Source organism: Perca flavescens, chromosome 12 (genome assembly GCF_004354835.1).
Source record: "Perca flavescens isolate YP-PL-M2 chromosome 12, PFLA_1.0, whole genome shotgun sequence".
Taxonomy (NCBI): domain Eukaryota; kingdom Metazoa; phylum Chordata; class Actinopteri; order Perciformes; family Percidae; genus Perca; species Perca flavescens.
Window position 1 is genome coordinate 19,389,691 of NC_041342.1, and position 13,668 is coordinate 19,403,358.

Sequence of the window (13,668 nt, forward strand, 5' to 3'; positions counted from 1 at the left end):
AGAGCCACAGCACAGGCGCATTATGCTATTTTGGAGAGCGAGAGATCTTGATTGCTCATCCTGGTTTTCTAATTTTGTATGAAGGAGATTTTTGATTCATTTATCTGAGATTATGGTTATCTATAGTGAGCAGAGATTGATTTATAATAAAAAAGGATGATGCATTCAATGCTTGAACACGTTTATTTTTTTTTTTCTATTGTATGGATTTGAGAGGAAGAAGGGTGTAAAGTCTGTGCTCAGCAGAGGGAAGTTTTGCTCAACTGTTAAGGTGAAACCACTGAAACCAAGACAATGATAGAGTGGGAATGACAGGAGTGGCAAAAGACAAAGAGGAGAAGGAATTGGTGGGGAGAGAGGTAGAAAAAAGGAGATACAGATTAGTGAAAAAAAATATTCATTGTACAATGGCCATGGCTCTGTCTCCTTGACTCAGAGTGCTGTCTACTCGCTCGTCTGTGTATTTTAGAAACCCCACCTCCCAAGTGCTTCTCTCCTCCCCTCCCCTTACCTCCTCCTTCAGTCTCCGACCGAGGAATCCCAGGCAGCGTTTAATTGCAGAGTGCAAAGGCTTTAGTTGGGCTAATGAGCTCAGCACCGGAGCTGGGACTCTTTCACGCACTCTTTGAGAGACAGAAACCCATACGGTGTCCATTTCCGTAGGAGCCCCACCAGGCGGCTGGATTTTAGGTGGAGGGGGAAGAAGGAATTCATAAATTCAGGTACAGCCGACTATGTGAGAGAATATACTAGAGGCAGGAGACGGAGTAAGAGGTGGAAAAAGAGAGGAGAGCGGGAGAGGGGAGGGGAGGAAACGGGAAATACACAGTCACAGAGAGAGAGAGAGAGAGAGAGAGAGAGAGAGAGAGAGAGAGAGAGAGAGAGAGACTGAAAGCCTGCAGCAGCAGCAAATGAGACAGAACAACGAGGCGGGAGAGGTAGAAAGAGAGAGAGAGGGAGGGAGGTGGAGAGGGGCCCTGTGTAGGACGGAGGGCTACAGGGTGAGGAAGAAGGAGTAGAGAAAAAGTTAGGAGAAGTAGGAGAAAAAAGGTCCAGGGAGAGAAAAGAACGGGTGCAGAGATTAACAACTACAGGAGAGAAGAAGGGAAACAACAGACAGGAAGGAAGGGGAGGGAGAAGTCCTGGGTAGAGAGGGGGAAAAAAAAGAGCTGAAGAAAAGTTTTCTTGTGGGAAGACGCAGATGAGGAAAACAGAGCGAGTGAATGACTGGGCTAGAGGGAGCAGAGAGGGGAGGAAACCAATTGTTTTCTAAGGCGTTTTCCACACAAGCCTCTTGACTTCTTTGGACATGTACACAGAAGGCGCACAAACAACGGGACACCACCGATTTATTCAGCACATCAACACCACCAACCCCTGCTCCTGCCAGCACTGTGTCCACTATGAGCAGCCAGCGTACGGCCATCACGGTGGGCCGGGACACCAACCAGCATCATCCAAACAGACAGACCACCCATCCCTGGACTGCAGGAAAGACACCCAGGCTCCTCGGGTTAAAGACGTAGGAGGGAGAGCTTTCATAGTGGACAAAGCTGAGAGAAGCGGTCATCGCAGCCCACAGAGGAGGCCTGTGTTAGCAGGGCCGGGCCTTTACAGCCAGTCAGATGACTTGAGCCAAGTTTACCCTTGGGAGTTGAACCCTGCCCAGTGGAGCTACCCGCCGGAGCCTGGGGTGAGACACTACCCGTCTGTCAGAGAACAGTGTGGCTGTGTGGTGCGCAGCGACACCAGGGCACACCCCTTTAGCGCCGGGATACCACATCCTCTCCCCCATCTTCAGGTCAAAGGTCAAGGGTACAGGCACAGGAGGACGGTCAGGTATGTCTCCGTGGATGAGGAGGAGGAAAGTTGTAGATGCACCTCTGAGAACTATCATGCGGAGCCACACAATCCCCATCTGGGTCATTTACACATGCCAAATGGCCACTGTGGACCGAGGCCTGTGTTCTTTCAGGGAGGGGAGGAAAGAGATAGCAATCAGGACCGGGGAAGACTGAAGGCTGGGTCAGAGGAGGGCTGTAATGGACGCAGTGGCTCTCACAAAGGTTTCTTCTCTACTGAAGTCCCACAAAAACACTTGAACCAAAGCCGACAGAAGGGTGTCTGTGTCCCTCCATCTGGCATCACCAGTCCAGAGCCCTCAAAATCGACAACCAACAGCGACCACCAGCACCAGGGTTCAGAGGTGGTGAAGCAGAAGAGGAGGCAGGATTCGGTGAGGGATCAAATCAGACAAGTAGTGACAGATCTGGAGGATGTGTTGGGGGGTTTGAAGCAAGTTCACGTGGAGATGAAAGAGGTAGGAGGGTCTATTATTATAGATGTTTATTCTTTACATCAGGTGTCTACAGATGAAGGTCTGTGTCAGATGCATAAGTCCCAGCCTTTTATCGATGCTCCCCTGGATATTGTGACATTTAAAATGATTAAGGGGAGACACTACAGGCAAAAACATACTTTTTTAATTATGAGGTTTGGGCCTATTTTGCTTCCATAACATGTCTTCTTTCAGACTAGTGGAAAAAACATCCAAAATACAGATTTAGGTGTTTGTTTTACTTAATTTTGGATTTTTGTGTTGGTAGATTTCTCTTAAATTCATTAAAAGTTCATTAGACAATGCCTCATTTGCATATTTAAACAAAAATGTTAGAAAACTTAATACAAAAAAATTATTGACTTAATGTAAGTAATCAACTGGGGATATTTCATGGTAATACCGGTTAGTTAAAATGTTTTACCATATTCACCTGTAGTGTCTTGCAAAAAAAAAAGAAAAATGATAAATGAGTTTTTCTGAGTTTTTACGATCAGTTTGACACACGTGCATCTGTGTGACCATGTTCGTTAGAGCATATCAGTATGTGTGTGTGTGTGTGTGTGTGTGCATGCTGACTGCATTGTTTGTGACTCACCCATCGTCTCTTACCGAAGTGGTGATTGAGAATGATTTGCACTGACCTTTTGCAGAATGCTGCAGAAATTGGCAGCGTTCCGGCCAGCACATTAAAAAGCCTGGCTTGAGACTGTTACTAAATTATATCTTGCTCTTACAGTATCCATTTTGCATGCAGCTGTAAAATAGCATTGATTCACAGCTGAATGCATCTGTGCAAGGCCTGACATTGTCCTTAAGCAACATTACAAATAAAAACCTCCATGATTGTGAATTAAGACAGTTGGCAACAAAAAGGACATCAAAATAAACCAGATTTGATTTGAGTGACTTGCCTGAGTTGTTGATTATTGCTTCAGTTTCAGCACAGTCAGAGACAAACTTGTGGTTATAAATACACTTTGGCAGTGGTGGAAGAAGTGCATAGATCCTTTACTTAAGTACCAATAACACAATGTAAAAAAAGCTCCATTACTGCTAGTTATGTAAAAGTGCATATGTATTATCAGCTAAATGTAATCTGTAAAAGTGTCCAAAATGAAAGTAATTCATGAAAAATGGCACCGACCGTTACAGATAATCATCATTCGATTGTTAATAATGATTTATCAATGCATGAACAGATTTGTTTATGTTGAGGCTGGTCAATGTGTTTACTTATATATGCAGCTAGATGGTTTAGTACAGTGATTTCCAACCAAGGGGGTCAGGGCCCCTCCAAAGGGTCACAAGATAAATCTTAAGGGATTGTGAGATCAATAATGGGAGAGAAAAGAGCTTTTTGTGCCATATTGAAAAGTTTCACCTCTTCAATCAAATGAAACCATCTTAGAATTTCAGAGGGGAAACGTCTCCTTGATGGAACTGCAAACAACTCAGACATCTGAAATGTAACATGGGGCCTTAACTAAACAAGACACTTTATTTGGTATAGGGTCATAAGCCCAAAGAAGTTTGAAACAACTAGTTTCATTTTTTAAGAATGCATTGAATTTTAAAAGATTATCAAATGTTTTATGTAAAAACTTAATGACTATAGCTGTCAAAGACATAGTAGTGGAATATAAAGTATTTCCCTCTGAATTGCAGTGGAGTAGTATTAAGTGGAATTAAATGGAAATACGCAAGTAAAGTTCAAGTACTGTAAGAGTAAATTAACTTAGTTTCTTTCCACCATTGCATTTTGGACAAATACAGACTCTCTTCATTGTCATTTAGGTGGTCCAGCAGATTGATTGTCTCACAGCCACAATCGACCTCAGCGAGGAGGTGCCCTGCATCACTCAGGGTCCGTCCAGTAACTTTCATGGTTCAACTCATCCAGGTGACCTCAGGCTGGCACCGCTGCCCAATCACAAGCCTGCTCCAGTCCTGGCGTTGCAACACATTGACAAAGAACGCATCATCTTAAGAACTAACTCTCCCTCCCCTGTTCACATGGCATCGGTTGTCAAAACCAGCCGCTTCACCCCACCCAGCCACAGTAAGGATATCAACCACGAAAGGCCAGGTGTAAATGGCCACCCGCCTCACCTCTATCCCCCCAGAGACACCAACCACGTTGGCCAAACTCATCCCGAGCCCCACCCACAGAGCCTAGACCCTAAGGTCATTATTGGTAACAGCACCTCCAATTCAAAGACTCAGAAGCCTCCTCTGTACCCTCAAAACGGACGCTGTGGCAAGGGCCCATACCCGCCTCCCAAGCCTGTGAGGACTCCTGCCTACCCGGGGAGAGGCTGCCAGAGCACCAGTATGGTGTGAAAGAGGGGGGTGGTCTGCCCCAGTGCCATGGGGGCCTGAAACATGAGACCCTGCTGCAGTGAGTGGAGGTCAGAGTGGAACCAGGCAGGGGAACAACTCATGGTAAGTTCAGATACAAGAGAACATTTTTCCCTCTTATTTTACAGTGTTGATGTTTCCATCAGCGCTCTCAGCTGATGACGTTTGCCGTGTTTACTGGCAGCGTAGTTTTCAAAGTCAGTAAATGAATTGCAGTGTTCCTCCCTGTTACAAAAAAGGGTTTACGTGTGTGTCTGATGTCTGTGTGTGGGCGGCGGAGGGGGCGTAATGTGTCTGCTTTTGTTGATGTCACATGATTTCCCAGCCTTAACTACACTGCAAAATGTGTCTGTCTTGGCAAGTGAAATGAGAAATTTGTATTTGCGTGACGCTTGTGTGATCCAAATCAGCCATCAGGGTAAAAATGTCCCTAGCTGAAGTCAAATGAAACTTCTTTGAGTAGATGTGAGGAATATCTGATCTTGTAAAACAAGATAAACCACTGTTTTTTACACATTTTAAAATAACTCTCAAAATAAGGTGAGCTTTATTTAAGCAGCTTTAAAGTTCTTTGGATTACAATTTTTCCTCACTTAAAATCACTTAAATCTGAGAGCAAAAACAAGGATAACATTTTAAAACTTGACTTTTTTGCAGTGTATCTTAGTCATCTGAGAGTTGGCAGAAGACCCCACAGCCGCTTGACTCCAATCATGTGACACAAAAGAGGCGTCATATATACAGGATGATCATAGCTCTGACTCAGAATTGGCTTGATTTACTGTTAGGGGTTGATGAGGAGGATCTAAAGCTTTCTTCTTGTACCACAGTCAGATGTATTATTACTGACTGTGAACTAGGAACAGATTTAACAACAAGATACCATCTGTGAAAAAGTCCCACCAGCAGATGGGGAAAATTAAACAGCAGATGCATACAGTTCCTTCAAAAAGTCCACCTTTACAGATGCTGCAGAGACTGATGTACACATTTCTGTACTTCCCTCTTGTGCAGAGTATGTGTAACTGCAATCTATTTTTCTGGCCTCTGAATTGGGCAAGCACAATCTGGTTTTAATCATAAAACCCCCTGGCCACATGCCAGAACGGAGTGAGGCAAACTCTTGGTATATTTGTGACGTCCATATAAACATAGGCACCGCTGCACAGTAAAGCAGCTCCTCACATTATTCTGCAGGGAGAGACGCGCTTCAAGCTTCAGGACTGGCAGCCAGAGAAACAGGTCAAAAAAGTGCATGTGCTTGAGCTTTCGTTTATATAGTTAGACAAGAGTTTAATTAGTTTTAAGTGTAATGTAGCTTTTCTGTTCAACACTGCCCTTTATTTTCACTTTCAAAGTCTTTCAACGCACTGATGCAGGTGACATTATAAAAGGCCTGATTCATCTGAATTAGTCACCCAGAGCAGGTTTGATGTTAAAATGGCTAGCACAACCGATTTTGTGCCCCTGACCACGACCTCCCCCACACACACACACACACAGCTTTCATTCTAGCCATTTTTTAACCGTTGTCTAGTTGTTGTCTAGTCTTTTTTTATTACTAATTTGTACTTTGTATTTCATTATGTGTTAATATGCTTTGTGTTTCTGTCAATCTATTGCCTTTTGAACAAAGAAGGACAGCTCATTTTGCCCCAGGGCAGTCTTTTGGATTAATTGGTGATTAGAAGTTTCACAAGTATTTCACTTGCATGGACGAGAACTGGAATAAATATCCTCACTTTCTATAATGTCCCCATTCTCAAGGTCTAAAACTAACATTAGTCTTCTTCACACTCTCTCTCTCTCACACACACACACACACACACACACACACACACACACACACACACACACACACACACACACACACACGACAAGGAGACACACAGTGCTTCACTTTCATTACAGATGAACACTGTTTTTGTGGCTCTCCATCAATGAATGACGCTACAAGAAAAGCCTTAAGAAGCAGAGTTTGTATGTCTGAGTCTGAGCTCACTGAGTTCAGAATTTAATTTTTTTTCCCCTTTCTTTTGTTATGTTTCCAGCAGGAGCTGATGCCACAGAGACAAGCTGTCAGCCGGTGGAAACAGAGTATGGCCTGAAGGTGGGGATATTTCCAAAGGGAAAACTATCCCCCAAGAGTCAACCTACAACTGTATGTCACGCGAGCACAGAAGCATGGCGGAGTGGCAGTCAAACCTCTCTGAGAATTTATTCTTTTACTGTTTCTGGTGAGGTAGTGGCAAATAATGATAAGGATAAACTGTAAACTGCTGCTCAAAACCATTAATAGAAAGGTATCTTTTAATGACAGTGTTAATTTATTTTATACTATTTTATATTGCAAATAAATCAATTTTCAGGCAGCTTAAACCAGTCTGAATACTACCTAACCTGACAAAGCATGATTTCAGACTTTTACAAATTTGCATCATGATGTAGTTATTTTGGCAAATAAACAAATGATCCCAATATGATCCTGTGCTGAAAGTTTGCTTGGCGTCTGTTGTGAACACAGCCTAAGAGGTGTTACATTGACCGCTGAATGTCCCACATTTAAAGTGATGGTTCAGAGTAATTTCACCCTAGGGTCCTTTGCACCATGACCTTGAGCCAAACACCCCCCCAGAAGCTTTTTTCACCTGGGACGAGTTAGTGTTATCAGCTGAATAGCTTAGCGCAGGGGCTAATGGATCCAGGCTTGTATCTCGTAAATGACCCCACTAATAATGCCCGAAATGATACCAAACTTCTACACTAGTACAAATAGGTTATGCACTCATAAAACAATGGATTGAAAAGTTTGTAAGTACACCAGAAGTTTATGTAAATAACACTTGCCTGTTGGCTTCTTGTCTCTGCTGCTGTGCTTAGGGCAGTCTACAAATTACAACACCGAAAAGAGATACAACAAAAATATTTATTAATTTAATGATTAAATAAGGTAATGTCTCCAAACTTACCTCAATTATAACTTGTCTCCTGCTAGTTATACTTACACTTACTTAAAAAAAAAAATTAAATTAATAAATATTTTTCTTGTATCTCTTTTCGGTGTTGTAATTTGTAGACGTCCCTAAGCATTCTTCTTACTGCCAGCAGCAGCAGCAGCAACAACACCAGAGAGCAGAAGCCAGCAGGCAAGTGTTATTTACATAAACTTCTGGTGTTACAAACTTTCCAATCCATCGTTTTATGAGTGCATAACTTATTTGTACTAGTGTAGAAGTTTGGTATCATTTCGGGCCTTATTAGTGGGGTGATTTACGAAATACAAGCCTGGATCCATTAGCCCCTGCGCTAAACTATTCAGCGGATAATGCTAACTCGTTGAATGTTCGACCCAGGTGAAAAAAGCTTCTGGGGTGGTGTTTGGTTCGAGGTCATGGTGCAAAGGACCCTAGGGTGAAATTACTCCGAACCATCACTTTAAATATTAAATAAATGAATTGATGCCAGCATGTCATTGCCCCTTAATCTGGGAACTAATTTATGCATTCACGGAGTCTGTTATAAGTATCCCAAATGGTGGATGTTGTGGAAATACTTCTGGGGCTGATCTGGAGATGGCAGTGTGTAATCTCTCATGGCCTTATTCTGTCAGGGTGTCTCATGCCAGCCAGGCCAGCCAGGGTCTGTGTCTCTGTTTGTTTGAATCTTGTCTGAGATTTTCACCACTCTGCTCTTACAAGCTTCTGCTGCTATCAGAGCACACCGCTTCCCCATCCTACTACAAGACATCCCTCACTTTCTGTCTCTTTTTCGGTGTGTATCACTGATGGAGAGCTATGGTGACAGATGGAGGATTACACATGCAAACTGGTAACTGTAAGTATGCAGTTTGATAACAGTGACAAATTTTCCTCTTGGAATTCATAGTAGGCTAATCTTTGATACAATTGGTCATTTATTTCAGACAGAGGTAGACATAAGCAGTCTCGTCATTACTAACCAGCAACCGTAAAAATGTATGTCTGACAAATGACTACTGTTACAGGCAAAATGTATCAAGATTGCTAAATAAGCAATAATATTCCAATTAAGCTAATGTTCTTTTATGCCTCATGAGTTGAATGAAAATGCTGTCTCCAGCTTTTAAATGTTTTTAGCTAATTCGTTATAAAACATGAACCATGTAAACAAATCTTAAAGTAGCTATAATCAATATTTTTATAAAAAGTGGGACGCTCATAATTATGAACCCACTGAGAATTATTACATGAATCTGGAGCTCCCTTTGGCTTTATGGAGCTTTATAGTCAGTTTCAGCAATTGGTTAGCTAAACAATTAAAGCTGTAAATTTACTATCGGGGTTCACTCTCACTACTCTCAGTGACAGCTGGTGAACAAAGTGGAGTATTTAGCACCTAAAGAGACAGATATTTTAGGAGTTAGTGGAGACCAAAAACTGGAGCTAAAAAAGAGTATATTTATATTATTGGATATTGGATTTATAATGTGTCTGCGAAAGGTAATACAAAAGGCCTTTTCACACCAAGGATGAAATGGGAAAAAGAATATACGGATGTTGTTTTTACACGTTTAAACCTTTCACACCAAATCAGACACGAATATTCATGTTCTGTGCATTCCACGGAAAATTAAAGTTTTGCACCATCACGCAATCATTGATTTATTGTTGTGTTTACTATAATAAACCCACTCTAAAAGATGACTGAGACAGTAATGAGGTTGGCTGGAGTTGCATGGAGTGTAACCTTCCAAACAACCTCGAAATAAGGAGAAGGCCCCTGACAATGTTATCTTGACACTGTTGATTGTAAACTCCGGTGTACGTACTGCAGCTTACGTTAGGGTACATACACAGTTTAATCTATTCCTTAATTTTGTTAACTCTCCAAACTCTTTATATGGCCTACAAAAGCTGTGGCTCTAGAGCCCCATGCACACCTCTGCAACAGGTGGAGAAAGGTTTGACATAGCCTTCTACCTGCCGGGCTCACCCAGACAGCACCAAGCTTCATCGGCATTACAGAAGTATGTACGTAGAAGAATGTATGTACTAGTCACATAACATTCCAGGATGTTGGACAGAGTACGGAGAAGACTGTTGACTGTTGTATGGTGGCGCGACCGTTACAGCGGAAGGTTCATGTAGTTGGCTCTACTGTAGCATTTAGGAGAAAGAGAGACGGAAAACACTTATGGACTCATAGGTGATTGTGCTCCCACGTTAATAGAGAGTGGTCAGGAAAAAGACCACCAGAATTTTAATAAAAGTAGCCTACATAAACGAGATGTCACCAATGTGCAACAATCTCCATGCTACCTAATGTCTCCCCATCTTTGTCTCCAAATTTTGAGAGGTTAATGAACTGTGGGACAATATGGACTCTTAGACCTCGGTATTTCTAATATATGGCTACAGACCTGCCCAAAACTATTCACTATTCACACCACAAGCAGGAAGCCTACATCCTCACATTTGAGAAACTGGAACCAGATGGGTGTCATCTAAGCTTAATAAATGCCAAGTGGACTAATGAATACTGTTTTTTCTTACAAGAACAAAAACAAACTATTTTCATAGCTTAATCATGTACTATAATTTCCATATTCCAGATGAAGTTTGTTTTAGCACCGGGATAAAAGTATGCTCTTTAAAAGACCTTTCATTTCAACTCTTCTATTTAACTTACTTTAAAAATAAATATCTTGTTCAGAATGCTGTATAAATACCAAGTTAAAATCGCAAAACAACCATCAATCCTCAGAGTGATTACTTTAAGGTCTGCAGGCCTGGATCTCAGATAATGTCTGCTGCACCTAAAGCCTAACAGACTTTGAGAAAGGCCATGTCTTGGCCTGCTGTCCAAGTCTGAGCCTTTCTGCATACCCCGTCTATGAATCTTGTCAGACAGAAGGCAAACCGGCTGAGCCGTTGGCCGTGACAGCTTTGTAAATACTGGAGTGACTCTGGAATTTCAGACAGAGATTCAGACCAAGAGCAACACCAACTCTTGGTTCTGCCACCTCCTGTTTGTCTCATCCACCCAAAAACAATACATGAGAAGGATGCTCTTAATACCACAAGTGTTCGATGTCTGTCCAGTGGAGTATTGATTTCTGGTCGGTTTAGATTATGGATGGAAAACAACAGCAGGCTGAACAACTGCCGCCTTAGAGGCTACAGCCTGATCCTGAACAGCTAATAGATTCAACCAGCCTCCTGAAGAACTGAGCCAGGCAGGAAGAGACAGAAACAACTTTAATTGATTGCAGTGTAATTTAGTGACTGGAAAAACACAGAAATTATATTTAGATTACATAAATAGGTACATACTAATAACATGGCCATGCCAGTATATCGGTTGATATTAGCTTATTGTACAGTAAATATATCAGTATTGGTGTAAATGTCGGCGTAGATGTTGATGTATGTGTACATGTCGACTGAAGTAAAAAGGAAAAACAGTACTAAAATGCCAAAGATATGTTTGAGGTACAATGCATTCTGCATGGAGGGCTGCTCGGGTGTGTAGAGAGTCCCTCCAGTGCTCTTCAGTTTGGGGCTCCTAGTGTATAAAGGTTGAAGGAAACTGAGGCACTCAGAGGTCAAAGTTTATAAAGCCTTTAATATCTTCATGGCCAAATAATTAAAACATGCCTGTTTTAATATGTTTGAGATAGTTTAGAAATAGTGTCTAAATTACGTTTGTCGAGCAGAAAGCATTAACAAATGTAATAAAGAGCAACTTAACACCAGACTGAAAAGCAATGTTCGCTGCCCTCTTTGGCTTAAAGTTTCACTCATGTTTCGGTCAGAAGTGCGATCTGTTGCATCACACCCAACAGTGATGTCACGATCCATTACTGCAGCAAGATGAGAAGTTAAACTACAAGAGATCAGCAAAAGAAGATTTTCAGGGGATGTTAAATTACTCTTTAATTGTGAAATGTTCAGCTCAGTGCATACGTTGGTAACAATCATTAAAAATTCAAATTCAAAATTCAAATTCAAAATTTATATATATATATATATATATATATATATATATATACATATATATATATATATACATATATTTTAATAACATTGGCCTCAAAAATCCTGTTTTATTTTTTGTTTGGATGTAGAACATGTGTCACAGCCAGAGTGAAGGGAAATTTACCTAAGCAAAGGTCAGGAACAGGCTTACAGGTTGGCAACAGGAAGGTAGTCCGAACAGTCAAACAAATCCAGAATAGGCATGGCTGGTGAGCAGCTCAGGAACAGGAAACAGGTCAAAATCCAGGAAGAGGTAAAAGATTCAAGCCGGAGTATCGCTCGAGGAGTTTAGGAGGTACAAATTTAGTAAATGGGAAAGGCCCCAAGTATAGGCTAGGGTTCAGGTACAGATGGCTGGAAGCAAAGGCATAAGCAACACTGACAATCTGGCAGGGAATGAGTTGAGAAGGGCCGGTATACTGCAAGACTGATTAGGGAAATGGGAAGCAGGTGAGTATGTGGGTAGGGGAAGGTCAGGTGATGGAGAAGGGCTTTTGCAGGACAGGAGGGAGCAGGGACAACAGAGCAGACAACAGGATAAATACTAGCAGGTGGCTGGGGTTTTATTTCTGTAGTCAACATAACATTACATTTTCAAAACTCAAACAATTTGATTCGATAAAAATTTTTGATGCCAGAAAATAAGAAATATTTCCAATTATGTCCGAAGGCTTCCTTCAGGCATTTAAAGCAAAACAGTTTTGTTCAAAGAAAATTAAACATTTCATAAGTGTTTGAAGTGAGAGATGAGAGATGACACCCGACAGACAGTACAGTGGATCCACAATCAAAAAAGAATAACAAATCCTCTGAGTCATCCCTCCAATACCACCCAAGCCATAATACCACCCAGCTTGAAAGAGAAACATAATTTATCATCAGTCCCACTTAGATGACTCCTCTGTGTTTTGTTTCGGCGCAAAATGTAGTTTTCACTCTCTCAATTTACAACACTGTGTCTACTGGTTGTGTAAGTGACCCCCGAGTGAGGAAGTAGCCCAGTATATCTGCCCTACACGTCCTCGCTGGTCTACGGCTGACCTCAGCACTGTTCTTAATCTTAACGGGATGACAGAACTGCTAAGGAATTTCTCTGTTCTGTGCCTAAACCAACCTGTCAAGACGCTCTTTTTAGGCTGAGCATGTTCCTCGGTTACGTCCCCGTCGGCTCTCACGTGGCCCTGCTTTGCTGAAATATGACCTGCAAATACCAAACCCTGGCCTTAGTAACTTCTCCAAACACTGCCCACCTACGTGCAGATGCATCCGGAAAATGTCTCTCCTTTCCACAGTATGTTCAGTGTAGGCTGCAGACAGATGTGTTTGTCGGGCCAAATGAGAGAGTGCCAGCCTGCCTTTTTTTGGCCTTTGCCTATGCTGTTCTGTGCTTGTGTAAGGCTAACAAGAGACTCTGTCCAGATGTTGGTGTGAAGCTCCACAGCTGAGCAAACAGGCACTGTCTTCTCTACAGCATGACATGTTTAAAATGACATGCTGGTCCAAAAAGGAGGAGACCAGCTGAGTACTAAAGGAACACAGTCAGCCAATCTCTCATCACCTGATCGGCTTGTTAGAACAGCTTAAAGTTCAACATCCCTAGAATTTTTATTGGCTCTGTGGCTGACAATGTTGATCTGACTCATGAGTGAGTAAGAAAAAACAATTTTAAGAGACTGAAAAGTAAGTAGAAATCATAAGACTAACGCCAAATTGCGAAACAAACAAAGAAATCCTCCAGAATCTGTGATTTTATACTGTTTTTATTGAGTTTAATGGAAGAGATCTTATTCGGTGTAAATCAAGTGGCAGACCAGGGATGGCACTGTCTGTCTGTCTGTCAGTCATTCGGTCCACCACTTTGGTCCAGATGGAAATATCTCAAGTGTTTGATGGATTGCCATTACATTTTGTACAGACATTCATGGTCCCCAGAGGATAACAAATCACTTTGGT

The 13,668-nt window shown here is 41.9% G+C and overlaps 1 protein-coding gene and 1 long non-coding RNA gene across 3 annotated transcripts; one reads left to right on the forward strand and one right to left on the reverse strand.

The window, feature by feature from the left end:
- Nucleotides 1-840: 840 nt before the first annotated feature.
- Nucleotides 841-7,179, forward strand: LOC114566093 (uncharacterized). 2 transcript variants are annotated; one of them, XM_028594443.1, is made up of 3 exons: nucleotides 841-2,320; nucleotides 4,136-4,783; nucleotides 6,751-7,179. In XM_028594443.1, exons 1-2 carry the CDS (start codon nucleotides 1,310-1,312, stop codon nucleotides 4,679-4,681), a joined length of 1,557 nt encoding a protein of 518 aa, XP_028450244.1. In that variant the 5' UTR covers nucleotides 841-1,309; the 3' UTR covers nucleotides 4,682-4,783; nucleotides 6,751-7,179. The 2 variants fall into 2 exon arrangements, with proteins under 2 accessions (XP_028450244.1, XP_028450245.1); XM_028594444.1 differs by having other exon boundaries at nucleotides 6,754-7,179.
- Nucleotides 7,180-11,282: 4,103 nt separating this feature from the next.
- LOC114565922 (uncharacterized) lies at nucleotides 11,283-12,132 on the reverse strand. Its single transcript, XR_003694002.1, has 2 exons — nucleotides 11,840-12,132; nucleotides 11,283-11,563 (listed from the first exon to the last, which is right to left on the reverse strand). It is a non-coding gene; the product is annotated as an uncharacterized LOC114565922 (long non-coding RNA).
- Between the last annotated feature and the right edge of the window lie 1,536 nt (nucleotides 12,133-13,668).